This window comes from Apostichopus japonicus, chromosome 16 (assembly GCF_037975245.1).
Source record: "Apostichopus japonicus isolate 1M-3 chromosome 16, ASM3797524v1, whole genome shotgun sequence".
In the NCBI taxonomy this organism is placed as follows: domain Eukaryota; kingdom Metazoa; phylum Echinodermata; class Holothuroidea; order Aspidochirotida; family Stichopodidae; genus Apostichopus; species Apostichopus japonicus.
The window spans coordinates 45,317,840-45,339,302 of record NC_092576.1 but is presented as its reverse complement, the minus strand read 5'-3'; the positions used below and the strand labels follow the sequence as shown (position 1 = coordinate 45,339,302).

General features: G+C 41.1%; 2 protein-coding genes across 10 annotated transcripts in view; one reads left to right on the top strand and one right to left on the bottom strand.

Annotated features, from left to right (window-relative positions):
• Positions 1-21,463, bottom strand: part of LOC139982221 (uncharacterized) — a 23,580-nt gene extending 2,117 nt beyond the window's left edge. The window contains exons 1-3 of one of the 4 annotated variants that reach the window (XM_071994860.1): positions 18,365-21,463; positions 16,414-16,542; positions 15,974-15,995 (exon numbers count right to left, since the gene is read on the bottom strand). In XM_071994860.1, coding sequence (XP_071850961.1) covers positions 15,974-15,995; positions 16,414-16,463 — 72 coding nt within the window. In that variant the 5' untranslated portion in view covers positions 16,464-16,542; positions 18,365-21,463. The other 3 variants (XM_071994862.1, XM_071994861.1, XM_071994863.1) reach the window with 3 other exon arrangements.
• Positions 2,991-21,463, top strand: part of LOC139982209 (uncharacterized) — a 48,960-nt gene continuing 30,487 nt past the window's right edge. For 2 of the 6 annotated variants that reach the window (XM_071994818.1, XM_071994825.1), the window contains exon 1: positions 17,520-17,942. The gene's annotated coding sequence lies outside the window, so the exon portion shown is untranslated. Of the gene's footprint in view, positions 3,055-17,518; positions 17,943-21,463 lie in introns of those variants that run through there. The other 4 variants (XM_071994824.1, XM_071994822.1, XM_071994819.1 and 1 more) reach the window with 4 other exon arrangements.

Below are 21,463 nucleotides of genomic sequence, written 5' to 3'. Positions count from 1 at the left end.
AGATAGGTGGGAGCACATTATAATATTGGGCAAAATGACATGTAAACATATGATGCTTGTTATTCTGGATTTTTCATGATGTACCACACATAAAAGTTAATATAGCCCTAGCCTACGCCTAACTTTATCGTCGCCGTACCTAATTTAGAGCCTAACTAACTGAACGAAATTATAAGAATTAGCCTACTGTAAGTTAGTAATAATACCAAGTTAGTCCTTGTTGTAGTAGGCCTAGGCCAGAAAATACACTTACTCTTTTCCACACATAAGATTCGCTCGAAGGTCCAAGCCAATCTTTACTTATAGGCAGCTAGGCTGGCCGAGTGCACTGGTACTAAGCTATCGCTGTATACAGTGTTTGACGAACACGAAACTTTCTTGTACTGTAGTGCACCCATTCTCATATGATATTTTGTTTACTGTCCGTGACGAATTGTTTACGGCTTTGATCTCGGTTAGCATATTAGGCATACTTAGTTTTGGTAACATTGGCGGTTCCCCGTGACGTCATTGTCTTACGGAATTAGCTTGGTTATTAACTTAATTAAAACAGCAAAGAAACAATTGTGGAACTCCAAATTTGGAATATAGGGTTTTGATATGTAGCTTTTCAATTTGTGCAAGTTTGAAGGAAATCTGTTACGTGTCACTTGACCTTTAAGTATTTTAAAGATTTTTACAGTTTAGATGCTATTTTCAGATGTTAAAGGTACCTGCTGATTAAAATGTCAATAGGTTGAGCCCTGTGTGACCTTTCTGTGCGAAGGTATATGAGGTCAAAGTTAATTTCAGACATTTAATGCAATAACTTACAGTGCAAAGGTGTGAGGTAGTTAATATTTTGGGACAAGCTGCAAATGGTAAAGGAGTATAGGGGTATAACTTCAAACTTAACTGTCATGTGATCCAAGGTCACCAAAGGTCAATTAATGTAAAAAAAAAACAGTAGTTTGGGAGGTTGGAGAAAATAGGCAAAGAAAAAATGTGTGAATTTTATAGTTTTGATGGTATGTTCACGTCTCACCGATCAAAAATGTCAATGGGTTTACCATAGGTGACCTTTGTGTGTGAAGTTATATGAGGTCAAAGGTCAGACATGAGTACAATAACTCCCAGTGCCAAGGTGTGACACAGTTGATATGTAGGGACAAGTTGCGAATGGTATAGGGGGATATTTTCAAACTTAACGGTCACGTGATCCGAGGTCACCAAAGGTCAATTAATGTTAAAAAAATATATTTTGGAGGAGAAAATGGGCAAAGGAATTTTGACAGTTTTGATGCTCCAGTTAGGTCCCATCGATCAAAAATGTCAATTGATTGACCCCCAGGTGACCTTTGTGTGTGAAGTTATGTATACAAGTTCAAAGTTAATTTTTAGACATATAATGCCAAGGTGTGACATGGTTGATATTTTGGGACAAGTTGTGAATGGGGTGGTGGATCATTTTCAAACTTAACGGTCATGTGATTTGAGGTCACCAATGTTATCATATCTGTTGACCCGCTTGTGACCTTATATTTCTTACATTTTCGACGCCATATTCAGATCTCAAAAGTGCCTTCCGATCAAAAATCCGATCACAATTTGTGATCACAAAAGTGTTGTCTATAGTGTTGATTACTTTATGGGTACGTGTAGGACCACAATTACTTGGACTATTTGAGCCAAATCTTGTTTGATAAAATGTGAATTGTCTTATACCCATGTGTAAGGAACCACAGTTCCCTAGGGGTCTTGTTTTTCTATATATGGCTGGAAAACTTGCGAACCTTCCGAACCAGGTTCGCAGGATATTTGCGGATGCTCGCAGGAATTGCAGCCTGACTGAAGATAAATTTAATTGAAAAAAAAAAACAAGAAACAACGGGACGAAAAATGAAAGAAAAGAAAACACGAAAGTACAAAAAGAGTAAGGCGTACTCATACTTCTAGTCCGCGTGCAGTCTTATAATCGTCCTTTACAGGGTTTCTTCAATCCCTCCTGCATTCTTAATAAATGTAATGTGAACGGTCGTGGTGACCCGAGATTTCTGGTTAAGTTTTACAGTATCCGCTCTATCAAGTTGCAATTAGGCGGGTAGTACGTACATGTTTTTGTTTGTACACGAATCACAGACGGTTGCACTTCTTAATAGAAACCCCCAATTTTGAACAGGCCAAAATCGGTAATTTTTTGAGTATTTCAAAATGCATGATTTTGGGTTCGGTTGCTATGGAAGTTAGTAAAAGGCTTAAACCATTACGTCTGGCATGGCCTTTAATGAAGTTACATTGGCCTATGCATATAGACCTTACCAAGTCTTTAGGTGGTTGAACTTTGCTCACATCTCCTTTTTGTTTCTATGTACTTACCAAAATATATTTCCAGTTTCTTTTTTCTTCCTCGCAAATCCTATACATTTTTTGAACTGACAATCCCCGTGGGTATATGTACTATTGGTTAAAGGCATGGTGCTGTAACGTAACCGTAAAAATAGAAAACTTTTACAACCCAAAATTGGGATCCTTTCATGTGTTTGTTACAATATATTGACAATTATGAATTTACTTTCCTAGCAGTAACTGAAACTTGGTTAAATGATTATTGCCCCGTTGACTTACTACATATAGATGGTTATCAACTTATAAATATTATAGAAATAACAGAAGAGGGATAGACTCTATATGCATCTGTAAAAGAAAGGTAGTAGGATGTTTAATTGCTGAGAAATTTGACCTCAGAAGTCACAAAAATGCCACGGTGGCGACAAATTGCGGAATTTCAAAGTGTGATAAATCGGCCAATTGTGAAGCAAATGCATCTGACATTTTTAGAAAATGCTTATTTCATGGTGTTCCAATCATACAAAAAAAAAAATGGGAATTTTTGGAGAGGGTGCAGCAACAGCGATCCGTGTTTTGACACGGAATGACCCATTTAGTAACTTAATCACATTGCACACATTGTTATTTTGTCATATTGATTTGATATGTTTTTTTTTTATACTCTGTAGGTATGGACACTATGTGGAAGGAACAGGTTCTTTTCTGCAACGTAACAACTCACTAACGGTAAGCACTGCACACAATTCATTAGTGACTCAGTCGGACAAAGATTTTCATACCAACAGCGTCCCTCCCGTCTCCAACACACCTACGTTGCCTGGAGATTTAGAAACAATACCTGCAGATTGGCGTCGATAACCTAGAGAATTACTTCATGAACAAAACCCTTCCAAATTTAAGTAAAAACTGTTTTGTTTGTTTTAACATTCTTACAAATTATTTGTGTTCAGAATCATTGTATTCGTTGGCACTGGTCTTTGACTTCTTCAAGCCTTGTACTTTATACAATATGACTCCACGTAAATCTCTTTCACTTTGTTTAACCAGTTTAAGATTTGTACATATGTGTCCATTAGAGCTGACATATGAGTAATGCCTAGAGGTGCCCAGGTAGTGCCTATGTGCATGTGTGTCCATTAGAGCTGACATGTATGAGTAATGCCTGGATGTGCCCCGGTAGTGCATCTATGTGCATGTGTGTCCATTAGAGCTGACATGTATGAGTAATGCCTAGAGGTGCCCCTGTAGTGCCTGTGTTCGCATGTGTGTCCATTAGAGCTGACATGTATGAGTAATGCCTAGATGTGCCCCAGTAGTGCCTCTATGTGCATGTGTGTCCATTAGAGCTGACATGTATGAGTAATGCCTAGAGGTGCCCTGTAGTGTCTCTGTTTGCATGTGTGTCCATGAGAGCTGACAGGTATGAGTAATGCCTAGAGGTGCCCCTGTAGTGCCTCTATGTGCATGTGTGTCCATTAGAGCTGACAGGTATGAGTAATGCCTAGAGGTGCCCAGGTAGTGCCTCTATGTGCATGTGTGTCCATTAGAGCTGACATGTATGAGTAATGCCTAGAGGTGCCCCTGGAGTGCCTCTGTTCGCATGTGTGTCCATTAGAGCTGACAGGTATGAGTAATGCCTAGATGTGCCCCTGTAGTGCCTATGTTCGCATGTGTGTCCATTAGAGCTGACAGGTATGAGTAATGCCTAGAGGTGCCCTGCAGTGTCTCTGTTTGCATGTGTGTCCATTAGAGCTGACATGTATGAGTAATGCCTAGAGGTGCCCAGGTAGTGCCTCTTTGTGCATGTGTGTCCATTAGAGCTTACAGGTATGAGTAATGCCTAGAGGTGCCTCTGTAGTGCCTCTATGTGCATGTGTGTCCATTAGAGCTGACATGTATGAGTAATGCCTAGAGGTGCCCAGGTAGTGCCTCTATGTGCATGTGTGTCCATTAGAGCTGACAGGTATGAGTAATGCCTCGAGGTGCCCAGGTAGTGCCTCTATGTGCATGTGTGTCCATTAGAGCTGACAGGTATGAGTAATGCCTAGAGGTGCCCCTGTAGTTCCTCTGTTCGCATGTGTGTCCATTAGAGCTGACGTGTATGAGTAATGCCTAGAGGTGCCCAGGTAGTGCCTCTATGTGCATGTGTGTCCATTAGAGCTGACAGGTATGAGTAATGCCTAGAGGTCCCCCTGTAGTGCCTCTATGTGCATGTGTGTCCATTAGAGCTGACAGGTATGAGTAATGCCTAGAGGTGCCCAGGTAGTGCCTCTATGTGCATGTGTGTCCATTAGAGCTGACATGTATGAGTAATGCCTAGAGGTGCCCCTGGAGTGCCTCTGTTCGCATGTGTGTCCATTAGAGCTGACAGGTATGAGTAATGCCTAGAGGTGCCCTGCAGTGTCTCTGTTTGCATGTGTGTCCATTAGAGCTGACATGTATAAGTAATACCTAGAGGTGCCCAGGTAGTGCCTCTATGTGCATGTGTGTCCATTAGAGCTTACAGGTATGAGTAATGCCTAGAGGTGCCTCTGTAGTGCCTCTATGTGCATGTGTGTCCATTAGAGCTGACATGTATGAGTAATGCCTAGAGGTGCCCAGGTAGTGCCTCTATGTGCATGTGTGTCCATTAGAGCTGACAGGTATGAGTAATGCCTAGAGGTGCCCAGGTAGTGCCTCTATGTGCATGTGTGTCCATTAGAGCTGACATGTATGAGTAATGCCTAGAGGTGCCCCTGGAGTGCCTCTGTTTGCATGTGTGTCCATTAGAGCTGACAGGTATGAGTAATGCCTAGATGTGCCCCTGTAGTGCCTATGTTCGCATGTGTGTCCATTAGAGCTGACAGGTATGAGTAATGCCTAGAGGTGCCCTGCAGTGTCTCTGTTTGCATGTGTGTCCATTAGAGCTGACATGTATGAGTAATGCCTAGAGGTGCCCAGTTAGTGCCTCTATGTGCATGTGTGTCCATTAGAGCTTACAGGTATGAGTAATGCCTAGAGGTGCCTCTGTAGTGCCTCTATGTGCATGTGTGTCCATTAGAGCTGACATGTATGAGTAATGCCTAGAGGTGGCCAGGTAGTGCCTCTATGTGCCTGTGTGTCCATTAGAGCTGATGCCTAGAGGTGCCCCTGGAGTGCCTCTGTTCGCATGTGTGTCCATTAGAGCTGACAGGTATGAGTAATGCCTAGATGTGCCCCTGTAGTGCCTATGTTCGCATGTGTGTCCATTAGAGCTGACATGTATGAGTAATGCCTAGAGGTGCCCTGTAGTGTCTGGTTTGCATGTGTGTCCATTAGAGCTGACAGGTATGAGTAATGCCTAGAGGTGCCCCTGTAGTGCCACTATGTGCATGTGTGTCCATTAGAGCTGACAGGTATGAGTAATGCCTAGAGGTGCCCAGGTAGTGCCTCTATGTGCATGTGTGTCCATTAGAGCTGACATGTATGAGTAATGCCTAGAGGTGCCCAGGTAGTGCCTCTATGTGCATGTGTGTCCATTAGAGCTGACAGGTATGAGTAATGCCTAGAGGTGCCCAGGTAGTGCCTCTATGTGCATGTGTGTCCATTAGAGCTGACATGTATGAGTAATGCCTAGAGGTGCCCCTGGAGTGCCTCTGTTCGCATGTGTGTCCATTAGAGCTGACAGGTATGAGTAATGCCTAGATGTGCCCATGTAGTGCCTATGTTCGCATGTGTGTCCATTAGAGCTGACAGGTATGAGTAATGCCTAGAGGTGCCCAGGTAGTGCCTCTATGTGCATGTGTGTCCATTAGAGCTGACAGGTATGAGTAATGCCTCGAGGTGCCCAGGTAGTGCCTCTATGTGCATGTGTGTCCATTAGAGCTGACAGGTATGAGTAATGCCTAGAGGTGCCCCTGTAGTTCCTCTGTTCGCATGTGTGTCCATTAGAGCTGACGTGTATGAGTAATGCCTAGAGGTGCCCAGGTAGTGCCTCTATGTGCATGTGTGTCCATTAGAGCTGACAGGTATGAGTAATGCCTAGAGGTCCCCCTGTAGTGCCTCTATGTGCATGTGTGTCCATTAGAGCTGACAGGTATGAGTAATGCCTAGAGGTGCCCAGGTAGTGCCTCTATGTGCATGTGTGTCCATTAGAGCTGACATGTATGAGTAATGCCTAGAGGTGCCCCTGGAGTGCCTCTGTTCGCATGTGTGTCCATTAGAGCTGACAGGTATGAGTAATGCCTAGAGGTGCCCTGCAGTGTCTCTGTTTGCATGTGTGTCCATTAGAGCTGACATGTATAAGTAATACCTAGAGGTGCCCAGGTAGTGCCTCTATGTGCATGTGTGTCCATTAGAGCTTACAGGTATGAGTAATGCCTAGAGGTGCCTCTGTAGTGCCTCTATGTGCATGTGTGTCCATTAGAGCTGACATGTATGAGTAATGCCTAGAGGTGCCCAGGTAGTGCCTCTATGTGCATGTGTGTCCATTAGAGCTGACAGGTATGAGTAATGCCTAGAGGTGCCCAGGTAGTGCCTCTATGTGCATGTGTGTCCATTAGAGCTGACATGTATGAGCAATGCCTAGAGGTGCCCCTGGAGTGCCTCTGTTTGCATGTGTGTCCATTAGAGCTGACAGGTATGAGTAATGCCTAGATGTGCCCCTGTAGTGCCTATGTTCGCATGTGTGTCCATTAGAGCTGACAGGTATGAGTAATGCCTAGAGGTGCCCTGCAGTGTCTCTGTTTGCATGTGTGTCCATTAGAGCTGACATGTATGAGTAATGCCTAGAGGTGCCCAGTTAGTGCCTCTATGTGCATGTGTGTCCATTAGAGCTTACAGGTATGAGTAATGCCTAGAGGTGCCTCTGTAGTGCCTCTATGTGCATGTGTGTCCATTAGAGCTGACATGTATGAGTAATGCCTAGAGGTGGCCAGGTAGTGCCTCTATGTGCCTGTGTGTCCATTAGAGCTGATGCCTAGAGGTGCCCCTGGAGTGCCTCTGTTCGCATGTGTGTCCATTAGAGCTGACAGGTATGAGTAATGCCTAGATGTGCCCCTGTAGTGCCTATGTTCGCATGTGTGTCCATTAGAGCTGACATGTATGAGTAATGCCTAGAGGTGCCCTGTAGTGTCTGGTTTGCATGTGTGTCCATTAGAGCTGACAGGTATGAGTAATGCCTAGAGGTGCCCCTGTAGTGCCACTATGTGCATGTGTGTCCATTAGAGCTGACATGTATGAGTAATGCCTAGAGGTGCCCAGGTAGTGCCTCTATGTGCATGTGTGTCCATTAGAGCTGACAGGTATGAGTAATGCCTAGAGGTGCCCAGGTAGTGCCTCTATGTGCATGTGTGTCCATTAGAGCTGACATGTATGAGTAATGCCTAGAGGTGCCCCTGGAGTGCCTCTGTTCGCATGTGTGTCCATTAGAGCTGACAGGTATGAGTAATGCCTAGATGTGCCCATGTAGTGCCTATGTTCGCATGTGTGTCCATTAGAGCTGACAGGTATGAGTAATGCCTAGAGGTGCCCTGCAGTGTCTCTGTTTGCATGTGTGTCCATTAGAGCTGACATGTATGAGTAATGCCTAGAGGTGCCCAGTTAGTGCCTCTATGTGCATGTGTGTCCATTAGAGCTTACAGGTATGAGTAATGCCTAGAGGTGCCTCTGTAGTGCCTCTATGTGCATGTGTGTCCATTAGAGCTGACATGTATGAGTAATGCCTAGAGGTGCCCAGGTAGTGCCTCTATGTGCATGTGTGTCCATTAGAGCTGATGCATAGAGGTGCCCCTGGAGTGCCTCTGTTCGCATGTGTGTCCATTAGAGCTGACATGTATGAGTAATGCCTAGAGGTGCCCTGTAGTGTCTCTGTTTGCATGTGTGTCCATTAGAGCTGACAGGTATGAGTAATGCCTAGAGGTGCCCCTGTAGTGCCTCTATGTGCATGTGTGTCCATTAGAGCTGACAGGTATGAGTAATGCCTAGAGGTGCCCAGGTAGTGCCTCTATGTGCATGTGTGTCCATTAGAGCTGACATGTATGAGTAATGCCTAGAGGTGCCCAGGTAGTGCCTCTATGTGCATGTGTGTCCATTAGAGCTGACAGGTATGAGTAATGCCTAGAGGTGCCCAGGTAGTGCCTCTATGTGCATGTGTGTCCATTAGAGCTGACATGTATGAGTAATGCCTAGAGGTGCCCCTGGAGTGCCTCTGTTCGCATGTGTGTCCATTAGAGCTGACAGGTATGAGTAATGCCTAGATGTGCCCCTGTAGTGCCTATGTTCGCATGTGTGTCCATTAGAGCTGACAGGTATGAGTAATGCCTAGAGGTGCCCTGCAGTGTCTCTGTTTGCATGTGTGTCCATTAGAGCTGACATGTATGAGTAATGCCTAGAGGTGCCCAGTTAGTGCCTCTATGTGCATGTGTGTCCATTAGAGCTTACAGGTATGAGTAATGCCTAGAGGTGCCTCTGTAGTGCCTCTATGTGCATGTGTGTCCATTAGAGCTGACATGTATGAGTAATGCCTAGAGGTGCCCAGGTAGTGCCTCTATGTGCATGTGTGTCCATTAGAGCTGATGCATAGAGGTGCCCCTGGAGTGCCTCTGTTCGCATGTGTGTCCATTAGAGCTGACATGTATGAGTAATGCCTAGAGGTGCCCTGTAGTGTCTCTGTTTGCATGTGTGTCCATTAGAGCTGACAGGTATGAGTAATGCCTAGAGGTGCCCCTGTAGTGCCACTATGTGCATGTGTGTCCATTAGAGCTGACAGGTATGAGTAATGCCTAGAGGTGCCCAGGTAGTGCCTCTATGTGCATGTGTGTCCATTAGAGCTGACATGTATGAGTAATGCCTAGAGGTGCCCAGGTAGTGCCTCTATGTGCATGTGTGTCCATTAGAGCTGACAGGTATGAGTAATGCCTAGAGGTGCCCAGGTAGTGCCTCTATGTGCATGTGTGTCCATTAGAGCTGACATGTATGAGTAATGCCTAGAGGTGCCCCTGGAGTGCCTCTGTTCGCATGTGTGTCCATTAGAGCTGACAGGTATGAGTAATGCCTAGATGTGCCCCTGTAGTGCCTATGTTCGCATGTGTGTCCATTAGAGCTGACAGGTATGAGTAATGCCTAGAGGTGCCCTGCAGTGTCTCTGTTTGCATGTGTGTCCATTAGAGCTGACATGTATGAGTAATGCCTAGAGGTGCCCAGTTAGTGCCTCTATGTGCATGTGTGTCCATTAGAGCTTACAGGTATGAGTAATGCCTAGAGGTGCCTCTGTAGTGCCTCTATGTGCATGTGTGTCCATTAGAGCTGACATGTATGAGTAATGCCTAGAGGTGCCCAGGTAGTGCCTCTATGTGCATGTGTGTCCATTAGAGCTGATGCATAGAGGTGCCCCTGGAGTGCCTCTGTTCGCATGTGTGTCCATTAGAGCTGACAGGTATGAGTAATGCCTAGATGTGCCCCTGTAGTGCCTATGTTCGCATGTGTGTCCATTAGAGCTGACATGTATGAGTAATGCCTAGAGGTGCCCTGTAGTGTCTCTGTTTGCATGTGTGTCCATTAGAGCTGACAGGTATGAGTAATGCCTAGAGGTGCCCAGGTAGTGCCTCTATGTGCATGTGTGTCCATTAGAGCTGACAGGTATGAGTAATGCCTAGAGGTGCCCAGGTAGTGCCTCTGTTCGCATGTGTGTCCATTAGAGCTGACAGGTATGAGTAATGCCTAAAAGGTGCCCCTGTAGTGCCCCTATTTGCATGTGTGTCCATTAGAGCTGATATGTATGAGTAATGCCTAGAGGTGCCCCTGTAGTGCCTATATTTGCATGTGTGTCCATTAGAGCTGACAGGTATGAGTAATTCCTAGAGGTGCCCCTGTAGTGCCTCTGTTTGCATTTGTGTCCATTAGAGCTGACATGTATGAGTAATGCCTAGAGGCGCCCCTCTAGTGCCTCTGTTTGCATGTGTGTCCATTAGAGCTGACAGGTATGAGTAATGCCTAGAGGTGCCCAGGTAGTGCCTCTATGTGCATGTGTGTCCATTAGAGCTGACAGGTATGAGTAATGCCTAGAGGTGCCCAGGTAGTGCCTCTATGTGCATGTGTGTCCATTAGAGCTGACATGTATGAGTAATGCCTAGAGGTGCCCCTGGAGTGCCTCTGTTCGCATGTGTGTCCATTAGAGCTGACAGGTATGAGTAATGCCTAGATGTGCCCCTGTAGTGCCTATGTTCGCATGTGTGTCCATTAGAGCTGACAGGTATGAGTAATGCCTAGAGGTGCCCTGCAGTGTCTCTGTTTGCATGTGTGTCCATTAGAGCTGACATGTATGAGTAATGCCTAGAGGTGCCCAGTTAGTGCCTCTATGTGCATGTGTGTCCATTAGAGCCCACAGGTATGAGTAATGCCTAGAGGTGCCTCTGTAGTGCCTCTATGTGCATGTGTGTCCATTAGAGCTGACATGTATGAGTAATGCCTAGAGGTGCCCAGGTAGTGCCTCTATGTGCATGTGTGTCCATTAGAGCTGATGCATAGAGGTGCCCCTGGAGTGCCTCTGTTCGCATGTGTGTCCATTAGAGCTGACAGGTATGAGTAATGCCTAGATGTGCCCCTGTAGTGCCTATGTTCGCATGTGTGTCCATTAGAGCTGACATGTATGAGTAATGCCTAGAGGTGCCCTGTAGTGTCTCTGTTTGCATGTGTGTCCATTAGAGCTGACAGGTATGAGTAATGCCTAGAGGTGCCCAGGTAGTGCCTCTATGTGCATGTGTGTCCATTAGAGCTGACAGGTATGAGTAATGCCTAGAGGTGCCCCTGTAGTGCCTCTATGTGCATGTGTGTCCATTAGAGCTGACAGGTATGAGTAATGCCTAGAGGTGCCCAGGTAGTGCCTCTATGTGCATGTGTGTCCATTAGAGCTGACAGGTATGAGTAATGCCTAGAGGTGCCCAGGTAGTGCCTCTGTTCGCATGTGTGTCCATTAGAGCTGACAGGTATGAGTAATGCCTAAAAGGTGCCCCTGTAGTGCCCCTATTTGCATGTGTGTCCATTAGAGCTGATATGTATGAGTAATGCCTATAGGTGCCCCTGTAGTGCCTATATTTGCATGTGTGTCCATTAGAGCTGACAGATATGAGTAATTCCTAGAGGTGCCCCTGTAGTGCCTCTGTTTGCATTTGTGTCCATTAGAGCTGACATGTATGAGTAATGCCTAGAGGCGCCCCTCTAGTGCCTCTGTTTGCATGTGTGTCCATTAGAGCTGACAGGTATTAGTAATGCCTAGATGTGCCCCTGTATTGCCTCTGTTCGCATGTGTGTCCATTAGAGCTGACAGGTATGAGTAATGCCTAGATGTGCCCCTGTAGTGCCTCTGTTCGCATGTGTGTCCATAAAGCTTTCAACATTTCAGATTCTGGTACCATTTATGATTTGTGCAAAGATTTGAAGGGGATAAAATATCATTAAATGTGGTCGTTATAACCCAGTCTTGCAATGATGTTCTGACGAAGTTTCTTAACGTACTGAAAATTTGTTTTGCCCCTACGACTAATATTCGCAGTGTGATAATCAATTTTTAAAGTTGAGGATTTATGTTTGCCTGGAACTTAGGACGTCGCTGGGTTTATATTTTAACGCAGACGATCATTCTCTATAACAAAAATATCTACTGTAGCTTTCTTAATATCAAAATAATAATGAAAATCATATTCGTTAAACAATCAATAATTCAACAGATTAAATGATCTTCAGGTACATTATCCAATACAAAATGTAAGTAACATCTTTTCGCTATGAATGCCGGTGAACATTTGTTTGTGTAACCCGTGATGTTATTTGATAAACGTAATAGAATTGTATTTAATAGTTACTTTCATGTTGAATTCAATCTGAACGCTTCCCTTCTTGCCTTATCACATTGTTTAGGTACTCTCGAGAAGTAAGTTAGTTGTGTAAGTGTTGTCTGAGCGCGATTTAAAACAAAAGACGGAAATTTAAGGTCAATCGATATAAAGGTTACATTCGTAGTCATACACAGATTGTGCGCTTGAATCCAACCAATTCACTTTCATTTTGCATCGACTTAATATAACGTTATTTCTGCGTTTATAATACGCCGTGTGGGTAATATCATATTACCATTTATCGGGTGGAGAATCGCGTGGTTACCGAGAGTGACAACCGTGAAGAAGGTGGAAGGTGAAAATAGCTGTACTTCCCACTTGAAGATAAATACAACTGAATTACACAATACCATAAATCATTGTACAAACTGCTATACCCCCTTCACGGCAAATAAAGAGGAGGGATGGGGCTCGATAACAACACTAAATATACTTACACAACTACATCAATAATATCATGGAACACTCTCTGACATCATGATCGTCAGAACTTTTTCGTGATCGAATCAAATCAAGAGGATCAGTCTAGGTATTGATTAATTTGCAAATGTTCTAAACATAGGACTGTGCATACTTTACATGCTTTATATATAACTTGATACGGAAGCTCTCAAAACAGGAAACTATCTGTTCAGGGATTGTAATACTTCGATTCTACAGGAAGAAATGGATACATGTTCTTTCAGTACATACTGTATGTACGTGGATTACATTGTGTCTCATCGTAATAGGAATAAGCAAAAGGAACCGTTCCGCCATATTGTAATGTTAAATGTTAGAGTCTGGAAAGTAAACGAATACTTTCAAGGGAGAAAATTGGGTAGAAGTAAGATAAAACTGACCATCAACGAAAACGAAATACATTTCTTGCAATGCAGTTTTTATAAACACAATAATTCCCAGTATCAGACTGCAGAGCGAGATGACGTTACTTTCTACCGGTAACGTAACAAGTAGGTTTGATTCGTTTGACCAGTCTAAGTTGTACATAGCAAGAGGAGCTGTTTGATTTCAAATCAACAATAATGATGCTAAATGGCCGTGACGTAGCAAATTTCATTTATATCGTGATTCAACATGTATCTTACTTATGTATCCATATGAAACTGTTAAATATTGTATAGTCATCGTATTGTACTATGAAGAACATTTCATTTCATAAATTTGTTTGACTACAACTGCTTTATTACAACATATATTCATTTATTAAGTTACAGTTATACAAGAGAACTGTTGCATGGAGCCGTTTGTGCTTGTAATATATTGCATTGTTCATAAAACCCGTGACTATGTTTCATTGTACTGTAACTAGAGAAGTAATACATCGATTTAATTAAGAGTTCAACGTTAGCGCAGTCGGTTACGTGTTTTGACAGACATTTAGTGTAATTCGTAGTGTTGTAAAGGATTACTTTCACCCCATAACCAAATATGTCTGCATTATTAGACTCAGTATTTATCTGACTTTTTAGCTGTACTTGCTAGTGTCTCACATCTGCTGAAGACACGTGTTTTGTTCCTATACCAACATATACTGGACAGTTAAATTGTATTAAAGGTACATGCAGATAGGACAGTGAAATAGTGTAGGTTGGGGGGGGGGGGACAACCCCATACAATATTACAATGACCCCAGTTTTACCATTAAAGCATTAAAATACCATGAACTTTCACTATTGGTGAATACATTTGTTGCCCCTCTAAAATTCATTGGTGCCCCAGCAGTGCCCCTGACAAAATAGTCCTGATACGCCACTGGTTATAATTCTTCGAAACTATGAACTCTCCAATTTACAAGGTAGATTCCGGAAATTTCACAAACAAGGTTAGGCTTTATTATACTAGTATCGTTCACATTGATATTTCTTAACCAATTAGTGTTCAGGTGTTATCTAGGAAGTCTGAAAGAGACATGATACATGAATATTTCCAACTATTTCATGAGCTCGGTTTTCCATAAACTTAACGGTTTTATTGCCAATTTCCTAGTTTATTTTTCTAATTTTAGTAAGGTTAAGATTCTGTTATTGAACGTTATTACCTACAGCTTTAAGTAATATATATATATATATATATATATATATATATATATATATATATATATATATATATATATATATATATATATATCATTGTACATGCGTTGGCAGTGTAGAATATGTGTACGTTGTGGTACTAACGGTAATAGGACAAGAATACAGTAAGTAATGCAGGCCTATTTAGTATTAAGACACATACAGTTCGAGGAGAGGAAGTGTAATTTATGTATTATACAGTACATACTGTTACAGGACAGATACTGGTATTATATGATATGTAGCATAGTAGAGATGATACTTTCTCGTTGCCTCTAGGGGCAATTATTTGGTTGGCTATGTCCAGAACCTAGCTCCAAGAAGCTCCACCCAAATAAATGATTAAAATGGACTGTTGATTTAAAGATGATCTCTGTTACTATGAAATGTTCAAATGAACGCTGTAAAATTACCTTAAATTACTGATTAAAAGTATAAATGATATGGCCGTAATATACTGATTAAGCGTACCGGGTGATTCCTTTTCTAGAACTGCTAAGAAGTTGCAAAGTTTGGGATCACACGTAATGGGGCATGCGATCCATGCTTTGTTCAAATGTTGTAAAACTTGCAGGACTTTTATAGGAGCTTAAAGGAGGTATAACATCACTTCATAACAATACCATTAGATGACCTCCGACACCGGTAGAGTGTAAGTTACATATTACATGATACATGATACATACAGTTATAGGACAGGAAGTGTAAGTTATATATTATATGGTACACATTCAGTATGCAGCCATCGGTACATACTGGCAATAAGGGATTTTTGCCCGCATGCCAGAGCCATCCGGGCAAAAGGCTAAAAGGGACTTTTTGCCCTCATGGGCTTTGTGTTACCTCTAGACTATCAAGTGTCGAAAGATTAAACGCAATACTAATGAAAAGTGGACACGAAAATACTATCGACTGTACTGTATAATATATCTGGCTAGCTAGCTGCATTCTCCAGGCTTTAACGCCGATAGCAATGGTACCTGTACAAGATGTACAGTCCCGAACCCTCAACTGCGTATTAAATGTATCATTTCATTTAAAATTTAACATAAACCTTATCGCAATGTCATTTTTTGTGGCCCTATTGTAGTGGAATTGCATCCAGATGCAAGCCTTATTCACAAGTAACAATTTATTCTTGGTTACAATCTATGTTAAATGATATGTGAGGTCTTCCGTTGACACTAATTTACAAAGCGTACAAGGAGCAGTGGCGGAGCGCCGTGACAGGCTCAGCATGAGTTGCCTACGCAGCTAGTCTATGAAAGTGTAATTGTACAGAGACTATATGAACGTCTAGTCATGTGGGTACCAGTGAGGGCGCTTGTGAGCGCCATGACAGGCTTAGAATATCTTGCCTACGCAGCTAGCCTCTGAAACTGCAAATATACAGATACTCTATGAATCTTAAATCTGTAACGTCCAGTCATGTAGGTTTGTTCACTTGGCAAGTAATGCTAATATTGTAGCGCGCACGCGCACTACAATAATGCTAACAAAATCTGTTACGTAACCGTTGTGCCCCTGGCTCTAAAAATAGGTCGTTGCCTCCGCGGAGCTCAGTGGACATTTAACTAAAACATACGAGGGGGGTAACACGAAGTTTTTTTTCAAACCCTAAGCTTGAAGTTATGTTGCAAGCAGGCATTGGTAGGGCTTCGGATAAACGTCGGAACGCTTTCTCAGGAACAACATAAAACATGGCAAAAAAATCATTACCTGGAATGCAAGCTCGATTAATCTGCACAAGAAATCACGGAAATGAAAAAGGAAATCGAATCAATCGAGGATTTCTGTATTACAGTAGTGGATTAACTTAGTGTATTCAACGAAACAGACAATCATACTCGTCGTGTTTCCTGTTATGTTGATGAGAAAATTATTGTTAGTTTCATGTATAATATTTGTAGGCATAATGTGATTTCATATTCATAACTCTACCTTCTCAGTAGTAGTCGTGACCGAGACCAGGGTTAAAAATAAAACTCCAGTTAGTATTTTAAAAAAATAACAAATTATAATTTCATACATGTTGGCAGTTAGGATTAAAGAGGTGGTGGTGGTGGTTTCTATATACATAGTTGTATCTATTTTACAGAAACTATCGGACATTATATCAGACTCCAACCAGTTTGAGGTATTTAATAGAAATCACGTACCCTGATGTAATTATTTCATTGATGCCATTAAGGATTTCTGTGGCAATCATTATCCACTTAATTGTCACATAATTAAGAGTTCTCAGAAAGTCGTTCCATGGATTACTGCCGGTATTCTTTGTCCTATAACTACAAAAGAAGAAAAAAAATACGAACTACAAATCATTCCTTCACAACGGCACTCCTTCAAACAATCTTAAATACATCATCTACAATGCAAGTTGGCAACCAGTATTTGTGTAGCAATTAATCTAACTTTACAAACATTTTCTGTGCATATATGACTGACCTCGAGAAAACTCGGGAAGTTGTTAAGGAAATCATTAGCAAAACAACGGATTCTGCCCGGGTTTATCAACCCGTTTACATGTAATGATAATGACATTGAAAAATCTTTTTTGCAATAATTATATCTCTAATATTGATCAAGCTCTTGCTGAAAAGATTCTATATATATTCATAACATTAAACGAATAACGGAAACTAACCGGGAGACTTTGAACAAAATAAAGGAATTTGTAGTGAGAGCTGGATTTGGACTAAAGGTCACGTTTTGAAAACCGTTGTTACCATACACGTCTTTGCTATTGTCAAAGATTTCATTTTGTGATATTCCTGTCTCATCCTATCTTAGTGCTTCCAACCCAAATTCATTTTTCATCACCTCTACCGGCAATACATATAGCTATTTTAAACATGATAACATTGTTAATCTTCGGAAACATGTTTATTAATATGCAATTGATCTTTAAACACATCACACATCAATAACGACAGGCAACTAACTTGACTATTTTGCCCATATATCAATAGCACAGAGCTCAATGACTAATGTAATGACCTACGTAAATAGTAAGTGGACTGTCCATACCTAGTCGGCATGTCAGCACGACAGGCATTTGAGGAATGTCTCTCATCAAACAAGATCATTTATAATTTTCTGGGCAATGCCCGAAACAATATCAGCATATTGTCCGAATTTCAACTGAAATATGTTCTTTTTTGGAAGGGGTTAGGGGGTGGGGGGTGGGTGAGTCCCAATTCCTACATCTATGTCTATATCTATATTGTCATATGGCTACAACTCTAGAAACCTTTTATAAATTACAGCGTGTAAAATAGAAAATGAAACCAAATTCAATCAGTTTTTACATTTTGTAGATATTTCCGGCAAAGGAAATGACCGTGCGAGGAGTATATCTAAGAAATATATAACAAGATGTTTGGATTAACCTTTATTGCATCCTTCCGCCAGTTTAGCAGGCAGTGCATGTTAGACAGTATTGAACTCACCTTATTACGATACTGTGTACGTTAGAAATGTATCGCATGAGTATTCTATAACTGTTTAAGGACAAACTCTGTTCCTGGTTTGCGCTCTACACTAAACCATATGCTGCATTATGACATAGACAATGTAGCATGACTTCAACTATAAAGATGTGTGCTGAAAGCCATAGTGATTATTTTATACCAAGGAACCGTTTTAAATTTGGTTTATAAGAAGTTTGGATCAGGCAAATTGAAGTGTACGTACAAACTAAGTTACTTATGACTTCATGTATAGGCTCAGTCATAATTAAATATCAGATCAATCCAATTAGCGCAACGTTGTTTATACTATATGTTTGCCTACATGTAGGTCATAGAATTAAAATAGTTATAGTTGTAAGTTACTTACCTCTCTTTGTTACAGACCAGTCCAGCAGGCTACAACTCATTATTGTAGGCTACAACTCATTTGTTTTTATTTTAGAGTCATAACATTGCGGTGAAGTTGTTAGCATTACGGCTAGTCCATTAACTCAGACACAAAGATTTCTTTCACAATTCGTAACTACCATAAGTAGGCCTATATTATTTTTAGGAATGTTTGGGATAGAAAGTAGCTACTTGCAATCCCAATTTTGAATAGGTGTCAATTTGATTAAAAATATTTATTTTTCGTTACCTTATGGTGGTGTTGAAAACTGTGTATCTAGTAGGTTCCCTTTTGTCACTGTTAAGTTTGACCTCTTTCAAGGAGAGCGGCAGAGAGGGAACTATCTTGTAGTTTTTTTTTTTTTTTTCTGCCGAGAGAGAACAAATAATGAAGATACGATGTCGTATGTATAGTGGTTATGGACAATTTAATATTGTCTTGAAAATACATAAATATATAAATATTCTTAAATAGAACATAATCTGAGGAAGCCAAGTCCATTACAAAGAGAAGTTCGAGGCATTTGAAGCCCATTTAGTACTGGTTCTTAATCAAAATAATTGTGCATGTGTTTGACTAAATTCCTTAACGCATAAGCTTTGTATATTTTCGTGAAGCATATAACGTATGTATATAAAATATGTACGTGATATAACACTGTATTTTCATTTCCGTTCTTATACGTCTGTTTAGTAGGTTGTCCGTTTCACCCGAGTTCCGTGATTGCGCACTAGAGAAACCATTGCGGAATAAGGAAGTGGATGTCGAAAGTTCCATTGTTGCCTATAGGCTAATCATGTATGCATACAATGTAATGTAACGGGTATTTAGGAAAAGAAAAGAAAAACTAGTGGCAAATGTTGTTTTATACAGTCTGTTGTACAACCGTAAGAACTTGAACAGCAATTTGAAGTTAGGGATGATAGTACACTGGTTCTGCTGAACATTCCAGATGTCACTTGTAAATATGCTCACCAACTTTGATGGAAAATAATATTGTGCGGTTGTATGGCTGATGGAGATGCAAACACTGCTTTCCTGAGCTTAGCAGGGACAGCCATTTGTGCTCAAATAATAGACTCATAGGCATTGCTTTTTCAACAAAGGTTTGGCATTGTGTTCTCTTGGAGAGATCTGCACCATTTACGTATATTCCTATGTTCCGGAGGCTTAAGTATATTGTCAAACACAATTGATGTGAATTGTTTGCATCTTTAGGTTAATAACCACATCCTCGTAGCATTATGCTTAGTGTAGATACACATGCTCAATATTTGGTGATGTTTTATGCTGACATATGTCAACAGCAAAATTAGTACTATCATTGTTGCAGTAGAATTGTCTTTTTTCCCCTATAAAATGTACATATGTTTGTCCCCAATAATGTTTTAACAAACTGTTGCATAGTGATGAAATGTTCAATGCAAAAATCATATGAGAACATTACAAATGTTCACACATCGTGACATCTGAAGTGTAAATCAACAAACTTTTAAAGAAAATATGCTGACATGATAACACATACAACCCACTACACGTGATTCACCAATTTGTGTAGTAAGAAACTGGTTTCTTGCCCAAAATATTCTACATTTAAAGAACCATATGTATTACTCGTTAAGTAATATACATAACATATCAACAAATAAAACGATCTAGTCGATCGGGAAACAATATTGACAAAGAAATGTTGCGTCACCATGAATAATAATGATCAAATAATTGAAAACTGATAATATTTTGCTTCTTTGTTCAAACAAAGATATTTATATGTCCTACATTGTCATATGACTTATGTGCACGTATGCAGCTTTACAAAGTGACCTTCAATATGAGAGATATGACCGTGGTTACAAGTGTTAGTCATGTGGTGTATTGTTATATGATTTATGGGTAGTATATGAGGAAAACAATGTCAATACTCCATTGGATAAGCAAACAGTGGATGTTGAGGCAATATATCGTGATGTTGGGATTCATAGCATCTCTGCATAGTCAAAAGTCTAGTACCTTTACCCCTCCTGCAGCACTGTCAGCCCCCGGTAGTTGCCTTACCGAGGTAACTAGAGACCCAAGCCAGGTTACGTGTAGAAACAAGAGAACTGTGCGCACAATTATATTTGTGAGTGTAATTGCTTGCTTTTAGAAGGTACGAATCAGCCTGTTTTATTTTCTCACGCTGGTAAATAAAGTAAACAACTATAGATTACCAAAAAAAAAAAACAATGATCACCCTAAACATATGTAGATATGTGGTATAAATGTAAGTCAATGATAATATTGGTTTATTAAAACCATATCTCTCTTAAATATACTGGAGAACCTATTAACTAACATTTAACCCTCCAAAATTACAAATAAGCCCCAAGAGATGACATGAATATTCATGGATGGCTGGCTATGCAGCTATGTAGCACAGTAAGCTGGTATACATCTGAATACGGAAGAGAATAAAGAGCATTAGACTTAAAGCACATTAGGGGCCAATAACTTCAATTTGCCGGCGTGTCTGTGTTTTTGCGGGAAGCAACATAATTTGCTGAATAAGACCGGTATGGTATTTGTGTAAAATAAGATGATAGTAATGATGATGATGATGATTATGAAGATAGAGATGGTGATTATCATATTAAATATGATAATGATGACAATCACACTGATGGTGATGATGAGATGAATGAGGAGGATGAGGAGGAGAATGAGGTTGCTGGGCGAAGTAAGGATGATGATGGGGATGAGGAGGATGATGATGATGAAGATGATAATGATGATAATCATAATAACAATGATAATCATGATAATCTCACAATGATGGTGATTATGATGGATGAGGAGGAAGATGAGAAGAATGAGTTGGATGGGAAAGGTATGGATGATGATGGCGATGAGGATGGTAAGAATGATGTTTTGGAGATGATGATGATGATGATGATAATCACAATGATGGTGATGATGATATGGACGAGGAGGATGAGGAGGGGATTGAGGTGGATGGGAAAGGTGAGGATGATGATGGGGATAAGGAGGAAGAGGATGATGATGGAATTGATGATGATGATCATAATAGTAATGATGATGATGATAATCACAATGGTGGTGATGATGAGATGGACGAAGAGGATGAGGAGGGGAATGAGGTGGATGGGAAAGGTGTGGATGATGATGGGGATGATGATGATGTGGATGATGATGGAGATGATGATGATGATCACAATAACAAGGATGATGATAATAATCATAATGATGGTGATCATGAGATGGACGAGGAGGGGGCGGAGGAGATGTGGTGAATGGGAAAGGTGGTGGTGGTGACGACGACGACGACGACGACGACGACGACGATTAGGA